The sequence below is a fragment of the Leptodactylus fuscus genome, chromosome 3, assembly GCF_031893055.1.
Source record: "Leptodactylus fuscus isolate aLepFus1 chromosome 3, aLepFus1.hap2, whole genome shotgun sequence".
In the NCBI taxonomy this organism is placed as follows: domain Eukaryota; kingdom Metazoa; phylum Chordata; class Amphibia; order Anura; family Leptodactylidae; genus Leptodactylus; species Leptodactylus fuscus.
In genome coordinates this window covers 114,360,949-114,370,841 of record NC_134267.1, presented here as the reverse complement: position 1 = coordinate 114,370,841, position 9,893 = coordinate 114,360,949, and the positions used below count along the sequence as shown (strand labels likewise).

The following is a 9,893-nucleotide window of genomic DNA, read 5'->3' as shown; positions in this document are numbered from 1 at the left end:
TGAGCAGCTTTTCCAAGGGTCATTTCCTCAGTCCAGGACCCTTCCTCTGCCACATTAAGGTCATTATCAAGTGCAGATAAAGGAGTCTCCAATTGTTACAGCTTTTGTGCTGGTCTCAGCAGATTGTGATGTTGGAGCAGCTTCTTGTGTATTTGTACTTCTGTTGGATTTTTCTGTGCTTGTATTTTCTAGAGCTCCTGCTATAGCTTCTACTGTTATCTGCCATTTTTGTGGAAGATTTCTATTGGGGCCCATCTGTTGCTTTAGGTTTACATTCTTTAAGGGGAAGCCATTTTTGATTTAGAGGGGCAGATTTGTTGAAGAAGATGCTGCAACTGAAAAATCTGTTCCACATATCTGGTTATTTCTGCAGCTAGTGAGTTGGTAATTTTTTCAATCCCCATTCAGAAGGATTTTTTAGCCAAATTTGACAGATACCGCCACCTGACTATATATATATATATATATATATATATATATATATATATATATATATTAATATTTCATGTGGCTTGCCTGCAACTTGTGTTTCCTTGCACCTCAGCAACCTCCATCTTCTTCCAGCAGAGTATCCTTGGGCATATCATAGCTGCCCCACAGAGAGCCATTAGTCTGCTCATTTCCCGTCCCCCTCTTGTATGCAGCATTCTGTTGAGATCTTTATAAATCTCAGTTCTGGAAGAGTGTCCAGGCGGGTGGAAGACTGAGCACAAAGCGACCTGAGAATTTCTGTCACTCTCTGCATATGCTTCTAAGTGCTTTAATCCCAATTAGGGGCGGCTGACACACGGTCCTATTCATCCCAATCAGACCCTGAATACATTTGCCTAGAAATGAACTTCACCAATAGAGGTTCCCTTAAATGTGCCCAGCAGCAAGGAAAATCGAATTGAGTCAGTGGCTCATTCTATGGGGCTGCGGGGAGAAGAGGTATGAATTTATAAGGTACAGAGAAACATAGCCATTCTTTTGACTTTTATTTGCAGCATGTCAAGCGAGAGGAGCAGAGCACAATACACACAGCACACAGAGGTTTTATAATGACCCTCCTAATTCTTCCCATGTTACACTGTATGACTATGGCACTGGATCCCTATGTGATCCTCAGCACTAATGTGATGTGCAATTAATAATACACATATCCACACCAGATTCAACATGTCATCTGCTAGGATTCCCATAGAAACTTCATTACTATTCAAAGGCTGCTTCATATCCCACCCGCTTCTAGTACTCAGTGCACAGTTGGTCAGGATATGCTTGCTATTCACAGACCATAACCTCTTGTGTGCCCCCCGTCCCCTTCCACTAATACAGGATGGCTAGCAGGTTCGCAATTCACACGATATAAAGAGTGGTAGCTGGTGTGTGATACAGAATGCTAGTAATGATGGGGATGGCTCTATTGGATACAATATAACGTGGGTAATAAAGGATGCACACAAACATATATGTATCTAGAAAAATATATAATTGCTCTATACTGTATAGAAAATATAATGTATTTTACATATATGGTATATATACATACACACTCTACAATTTCTGTATCTAGGCTGTAGAATAACTAAATATTATACATTAAAGATGGAGAAATTATGGAGAAATATATGGATAGGTAGACAGACAGCTTTGTATTATTATTTATTGCATAAGCATATGGATAGGTAGACAGCTTTGTATTATTATTTATAGGATAGGTATATGTATAGGTACACAGACAGCTGTGTATTATTATTTATTGCATAAGAATATGGATAGGTAGATAGCTTTGTATTATTATTTATAGGATAGGTATATGGATAGGTAGACAGACAGCTTTGTAACACATTATTTATGTATTACTGTATGTTATGATGACCTGTGTACTATAATATGTGTATTATTGTGCATTATGAATGAGTCCACTTGGTCTAGTAGATAAATGTAATAACATTAGGCTATATTATTTATGTCAGATGTATTAGGGCTAGTATAATGCTTGCTAGGTATATATAGATAGTATTTTTGCTAGTATAATGTTTGCTAGGTATATATACAAAGTATTTGTGCTAGTATAATACTTGCTAAGTATATATACATAGTATTTCTCCTAGTGTAATGCTTGCTAGGTATATATAAATATATAACCAATGCTTTTCTGCCTATGAGGTATACATGATAGGGGCTGCCTAGTGCCCATGCCTGGATGTTGGGTTCTGAAGGTCTGAGCATCCTCTGTACTGGAGCAGTTTGGTCCTGTGAATAGAAGTCCCTGGTGGGACATTGCTCTGAGCAGCTTTTCTTGTGTAGCTGACTGTTGTTCCTTCCCGTTCATGCCTCATTAGGGGGCAACCTGTTAAGTAAAAGCCCCCAGTGCCAGTGTGTTATTGAGGGGCGCAGACAGTTCAGTGCTTGGCATAAACAGGACTCCACCAATAAAATACCCCTCCCAGTTATCTTTGTGGCCAGGTTTATCTGCGTTAACGAGACTTCCAGATTCTTAGCTGGAGTCTATAAAAGCCATGGTGGAATGTTTTGATTGAGTCCCGACATTGTCCTGGAATAAAGCTGAAACCATGTAATTAATGTGTCTTTTTAATAAGGGACAATACGGTCGTTCAAGCTATTTAATTTCATTTAATTTTCCATCCCATTTGCTGCAAACACTGCCCTTACTTTTAACACCCAGCCTTTCATGCTGCATTGTGCTCCACTGGGCACATTAGATTGCTTTCACCCTTGCTTTTTAAGGCAAAGAAAATGTGTTCCTATTGCCTTTTGTCATTTCACTTGGGGAACTTCAACTTTGAGCCACAGGACAGAATAAAAATGGAGTAGCTGGTGTGAAAGCTTCCAGAGCAGCCTTTTCTATTCTCCTTGGATGGGAACCAGCCACAATTGGCTATATTAATAAATAACTTTCCTCACAGCCAGGCTTTACATGGCCCTATTCACAGAATGGCTCGCGTGTCGTTCACGCCTTTTGACTCATTAAGTCCTGGATGAAGACTGTCCCAAGATGAAGCAGTAGGACACCTTTACCTCAGCTGGGGCATCTTCAGAATGGCTGGGGCAGAGGTTACCAGGACATGTTCACTGCTTCACTTTATTGCCCTCTGTGCACCATTCACACTGGTGATCAAAGAGGTCAACTGAGTATTCTGGTGCCCATGGTGAAAGCAAGAGGAGAATGTTACATGGCAGCTCCCATAGAGATCCATCAGACAACATCAAATGGATGTCAAAAATGTATATTATTATGGATTCATGTAGTACAAACATATATTACCTGTTCTTTCTTACATTCGGCTTATGCGTTACAAACTTTATCTATCTATCTATCTATCTATCTATCTATCTATCTATCTATCTATCTATCTATCATCTATCTTCATACTATATGCTACACATATAAGAAGACCAATAATGCACTTGTAGAATTGGTCATGAAATGTAGTTTTGTACGACTTACGAAAGGGAATATGGAGGAGGTGAGGAGATGTCAATCTTCCTGCCTTGAAGGAGGATATAAAAACCCTGAACTCCTATCTATAAGGTGATGATCTACATTGTTACTCCAACCACATATATCCTTCCATATTCCGCGTGTAGGCAAATTCACATTGAGCAAAGTGATATATAGTTGTTATATTGAATAGGTAATTGTATTTGGAGAAAATGGCTTTTGTTTCAGATGGCTTTAGTGATATTCACGGTTCTTCTGGTAGGTAAGAAATATGTAGAATTAGTGTCTGTTCACATTTGTGTAATTTGCAGCATGATGTTCTACTTCCAAGTGTCTTGGGTGAAGCTACGTCTTGCCATAAGCTCCCCATTCCTAAGAAGTAACCTTGCCTCAATGCTCAGGTCAGTGAAGCATATGAAATGATGGTTATTTAGGAAAACTTGTAGGTATTTCTGGTGTTTCCCCATCAAGTACCTGCCCAAGTTTTGTTTGGCACACGCCAGGAATCAATAGGAGTTAACAAGTCCTTAAACATTCCTGGTCCCTTTGTTAAACAGTCCTTTGCCATAAAGCCAAAGGAAGAGAATGAAAGATCTTTGAAGTCTATTAAAGCTGAAAGGAGTCGGCCAAGTAGACTTGAAACAGTCCCTTCTTCTGCAGGGCTGGTTTGTCGCTGGACAATACAGGGAGGTAGAATTTATGGAGAAATTATACAGTGGATTTGTCACTTAAAATATCGTAAGTGTCCAGGGGACAAAGCTCCATGCTGAGGATTAATGGTCCCTCCAGACCTCTCATTCACCAGGGGCTTTTCTCTGCCCTTGACAAATTGGATTTTTAGGAATGGGAAGGTCGCCTGGACCATTGTCTGCTGCTCATTCATGGGGGTTGATTATGCAGGAGGGTTAGGGAAAGTGTCCATGTGACCCCCTTGGATGGAGCTGTGCAGCTGCTAGAGCAGCTAACTCTCTCACCAAACTCTGCGCCCTAGAGCATCAGCCTGCCAAGGGGGAGCCCTCCCGAGCCCATAGAAAAGCCGGCGTGCACACACTGCGTCACTGTGCGGGCGGAGATAGCCAGAGTGAGGAGCTGCCCGGCTGTGCCTCCTCTGTCACTCCAGCCCTGACACTGTCACCATGCACTCCAGCCGGGCTCCGGCCATCAGCGCAGACACTGGCATCCCGGCCGGCCTGAGACTGGGACCGGTACTGGGAAGCTTCAAGCTGGGCAAGTACCTGGCAGACCGCAGGGAGCCTGGCCCCAAGAAGAAGGTAGGTACTAGCCCAAGTAGCACCCTGCACTGCATGCTTGGCAACTTCTTATATTCCAAACAACATTACACACTCATTCTACTGCTTTAATTAATTAATTAAGTAATTAATAATTAGGCTATAATAAAATAATTTATAATTGGCATTTTACATGTTTACATGATATGATAACCTGATCTACTCTATAATTATCATATATATATATATTATTACTATATGTTATATTATATATATATATATATATATATATATATATATATATATATATATTACACAGACATAACAATGTTAGGCTTATTAAATCAATCCATTTCTTTGCATTAATGTATGCCTTAATATGACAAACACTTTAATACTAATTAAGAAATTATTTATTTCATCAATAAAACATAACTTTATAAATTAGGGATACATAGTTTAAGGCTATTTTAAGCAGGGGAAAAATACATAAGATAGATTAAAAGTAAAAATAGCTAAAAGTTACTGGTAAATAATTGGCATAATGTACAAAAGCCGCAGATCAATAGCTTTTGTCACACATATCGCTTTGATTTTAATGTCTTTTAATTGTATTTAAACGCTCTGCCAGACTCTCCAAATTTATTCCTCATCATCTGGCTCCATTGGCTTTTCACATTAGTTTGCATTGTCCTGATGACTTTTATTGCATGACCATTCAGACACATTGATATGGTATTTTACTATATTAGTCCCTATGGGGAGAAGAGGAGCATTAATTCCCAATTCATCTAGGCTCGAACTAGGAACTTCACACCAAATATATTCCATCTCATTCATCTGTTTTATCGATTAATATTTCTCCATTGCTTGATTATTATTATTATTACTATTATTATTATTATTAATAATAATAATAATAATAATAATAATAATAATAATAATAATAATAATAATAATTAATAATAATAATAATTAATAATAATAATTAATAATATCATCATCATCATTATTAATAAAATACACATTTATATTACAGGTGAGATTTGTTCGAGGAGAACTTGTGGATGAATCAGGAGGTCCAGCCTCGGAATGGATAGGGTTAATACGAGCGGCAAGAAATAGTCAAGAGCAGAACTTGGAAGCCTTCTCAGATCTACCAGGAGGACAGGTACAAGTATGGGGGCACTTGGGGGGTTTCTCTGATTTAGATTATGATATAATTAGCGGATAACTCAGTGTACTGTATGTTATTGTGTCATTTGTTATTGTGTATTTTAGGTTATTTTGTAATTTTGTTATTGTGTATTTTGTGTTATTGTGTACTTTATGTTGTATACTTTATGCTGTAATGTACTTTATGTTATTGTATACTGTTCATTATTGTGTATTTTATGTTATTGTGTACTTTTTGTTATTGTGTACTTTATGCTGTAATGTACTTTATGTTATTGTGTACTGTACATTACTGTGTACTTTATGTTGTAGTGAACTTTATGATGTAGGCTATTTTATGATGTACGGTAGAGTATTTTATGTGGTAATGTGTTTATGATGTAGTATAATTTATATGGTAGTGTATTTTATGATCTAGTGTCGTTCATGTTGTGTATGCTTTGGCTTACCTCATGTCGTAGTGTATTTTACGCTTTAGTGTACTCTATGTTGTTAGTGGTATTACATTATATGTTGTAGAGTACTTTGTAGTGTACACTGTGGTATTATATTTTATTACATAGAGTACTTTGTGCCGTACTTGTTGCTCCCATCCCTCCTAGCAGATGAGTAACAGGTGAGCTTCTCTCTCTAGATCTATTACCGGACCATACGGGAGGTGCAGGCAGGAGAGGAGCTCACCGCCTGGTACTCTAACTCCCTGGCCCAGTGCTTTGATATCGCTGTCACAGCTACCCCAACACACGATGAGAAAGGTAAGAATCGGTATTACTACTATTATTTATGTTCTTAGCTATTTGTAGATCGGTCTCATGACATTAGTGTGTTGTACCCTGCTTAATGGATGTGCGATACGCAGGATCTGTATTTTATTCACTTATATTTTACAATATCAATATTATACATCAAATCATTGTGATGATCATATATAATATAGTACATAAATTCTCACCTTGTGTAGCATAACATCGCTATAAATTGGAAACAACCTCTAAAACGTGACCCTATGTAGGAAAGGAAAGTATCGCAAGCTGAAGTAATGTAGCGATAGCGATTATTTATTTATTTATTGATTGACTTTAATTATGTTAATTCGATTATTAATAATTCATTAGTCTATTGCACTGACAAGGCTCCGACAATTCTAAATTCATGACTGTGACATTATTGCCGCTTTGGTACCTTTGCGGCTGCCTATTCTACAAATCCTGCCATACTATAATATATGTTATTATTATCAGCATAATCTTTGTGAATGGGAATCTAACATGTTAACCATTTGGATTGATACAAGCGCTTTCCATGGAAGCTTCTCTTTATCCGGCTACACCAGCAGATTTTATAATAGGATTACAACTATCAGTGTGGCCTCTGCCTAATCCGTGTATTTCACCAGAAACGAATAAGCATATAGAGATAGATAGATAGATAGATAGATAGGATAGATAGATGGTTAGATAGATAGATAAATAGATCGATAGATAAATAGATAGATAGATAGATAGATAGGAGATAGATAGACAGATAAATAAATAGATCGATAGATTATATAAATAAATAGATAAATCTAACAAATAGCCAATAAATACGCAAAAATAACAATCTATAAAATATAAATAATATACGAAATATTTGAGATTATTCAATCGATAACTAAATCAATTCTAAATAACTATATAAAAATAATATTATATCTAAAATATGAACAAATGGCTAGATAATCCGGTGGATGAGATAGATAAGCAGACACATACTGGCTAGCTTGTACTGTACACAGATGCTCTGGATGACAGATAGATGGGACTCTGGCACTGTATTGTTGGTGGGGGGACATTATTACATGAAGCCATTGTTACTGGAATGAGAGCACAACTAGCTAACATACGCTACCTATTCTTCTAATGTCAACAGATGGGCCAGATCCCAGTCATCCCATTACAGCAGCTGTGTGCTGGGAGCAGGGGGTTAATAGAAGAGGGACAGCAAAGTTCAGCAGGATTAGAGAGTGTGAACGGTCTTCTAGGTCGCATTCCTTGTACCAGTATATTTCCGTTAGCAGGAATAGAATAAAGCAGAGGTTGTCACTGAATGACTGATCTTTCTTTTCTCAGGTGAAGAACGCTATATCTGCTGGTATTGTTGGAGAACCTTCAAGTTTCCAAACACCTTAAAGGCTCACATCCATTTCCATTGTACCCTGAATAATGGCAGAGGATTTATCGGCAATGAACACATCAGAAGCGCTGACATTTTCAACCTGTCTCCCAAAGCCACTGATGGAGTGACCAATCCCACCCCAACCCTAAGAGGAAACCATCAGCAGACCATTAAGAGGGAGTCCTCCTTGTCTCCAGCCATGAACAAACTGGGGGTGATTAAAAAGGCTCTGGGGAAGGAGGAGCAGGACAGAGCATTGGACATGAGTGTCAGCTCTGCAAGAAGCCATGGCCAGTTTGTAGGCCTGGTGGGAAATACTTGTGGGGGGAATGGGATGACTTTTTATCCAGGCTTGAGGTCAGCCTTCAAACCCACTGGACTGTCAAAGTTACCTCTCAGCGATACAGCCCGGGAGGATGCCAAGTCCAGCAGCCTAGGGTTTAGTAAGCTTATGGGAAGCATCAAGCCAAGCCGCTCAGGGAATGAAAGTCTGGTCACTAACCACCATTCCAAGTGCTTGATACCAAGTGATGGCCCAAACAGTGTCCTGTCTTGTAGCACAGGTCTGAGGGGCTTCCCAATTCTATCCCACCTAGAGGAGACCTCAGCATTCAAGCATGTGGAGAGGGGTCTCCATAGTGGTCTCTCTTCCAGCAGCCGCTACAACCAGATCCCCCAGGCAGGACTGCACTTTACAGAGAGGTTCTCCATCCCCCAGTTTGAAGGCATCAAGTCCTACTCAGCGGAATGTAACATCCCAGTCATGCCTTTCACTGTGTACAATGGAGAGCTCCTGTACAGCACACCATATTATCCCTTCAAGTTCCACTTCAGCAACCTTATTAAATATCCAGAGTCTATGTCTTACTTCAATGCTGGACCAGCTATGACCCCAGAACTGGGATCCATTACTACTAGCATAGACCGTGAGATAGCTATGCACAACCACCAGCTCTCTGAGATAGCAGCAGAGAAGAGCAGGACTGGACGGCTGGAGACTTTATCTGGGGCCACAAGCTCAGCTGGGGGAAAGCCCAAGAAAGGCCATCTGTGCCTATACTGTGGAAAGCTCTACTCTAGGAAATATGGCCTGAAGATCCATATGAGGACTCATACAGGCTACAAGCCACTCAAGTGTAAGGTGTGTCTCAGACCCTTTGGGGATCCTAGTAACTTAAATAAACACATTCGTCTGCATGCAGAGGGTAACACACCATACAGATGTGAGCATTGTGGCAAGGTGCTGGTCAGAAGAAGGGACCTTGAGAGACATGTAAAGTCAAGACATCCTGGCCAGAGCCTCAGCAGTAAGGAAGAGGTTCATAGTGACCCTTCCTACCAAGCCCCAGAAGCCAAGAGTGAGGACAATGACAGTGATGTGGACGTGTGCTTCACTGATGAACAAAGTGACCAGGACACAGGGGGCAGCAAGGAGCACTGAGAGCTAAGAATTATCTAGAAATATATGCAGATGTATATATGTATACAGGATTTCATAGGGTATATCTATTTATGTGCTTCTCACTTTCTTGGAACTTTCCATCACATATGGACTTGTGTTAGCCATTGCCAAGCAGGCACTCCGTAAAGGATGAAGTGTGTGTATGAGGCTGTATAGAGAGTCTGTGAGAAATAAAGCTGCACGTTCACTTAGAATTGATGACTGAATTATATACACAGTGCAGTCTATATAAAGTGGAGTATATACACAGTGGAGTATATATACAGCGGATTATATATCCAATGGAGTATATACATCGTGGAGTATATATACAGTGGAGTACATATACAGTGCAGTATATACATAGTGGAGTATATGCACAGCGGAGTATATACAGTTAGTGCCCATCTCTTGCAGGACATGACTGGTAGCCTCAAGTTCT

The 9,893-nt window shown here is 39.5% G+C and overlaps 1 protein-coding gene across 1 annotated transcript; it reads left to right on the top strand.

Moving 5' to 3' along the window:
• The first annotated feature begins 4,558 nt into the window (after positions 1-4,558).
• On the top strand, positions 4,559-9,665 carry PRDM13 (PR/SET domain 13). Its single transcript, XM_075268178.1, has 4 exons — positions 4,559-4,719; positions 5,717-5,848; positions 6,488-6,608; positions 7,965-9,665. The coding sequence occupies exons 1-4, from the start codon at positions 4,585-4,587 to the stop codon at positions 9,449-9,451; spliced, it is 1,875 nt and encodes a 624-aa protein (XP_075124279.1). The 5' UTR covers positions 4,559-4,584; the 3' UTR covers positions 9,452-9,665.
• Positions 9,666-9,893: the final 228 nt, after the last annotated feature.

Coding starts and splice junctions, on each gene's coding strand:
- PRDM13 (XM_075268178.1), top strand. CDS start 4,585: ATGCACTCCAGCCGGGCTCCGGCCATCAGCGCAGACACTGGCATCCCG. Junction 5,849..6,487: donor CAGATCTACCAGGAGGACAG/GTACAAGTATGG, acceptor TTCTCTCTCTAG/ATCTATTACCGGACCATACG. Junction 6,609..7,964: donor CCCAACACACGATGAGAAAG/GTAAGAATCGGT, acceptor TTCTTTTCTCAG/GTGAAGAACGCTATATCTGC.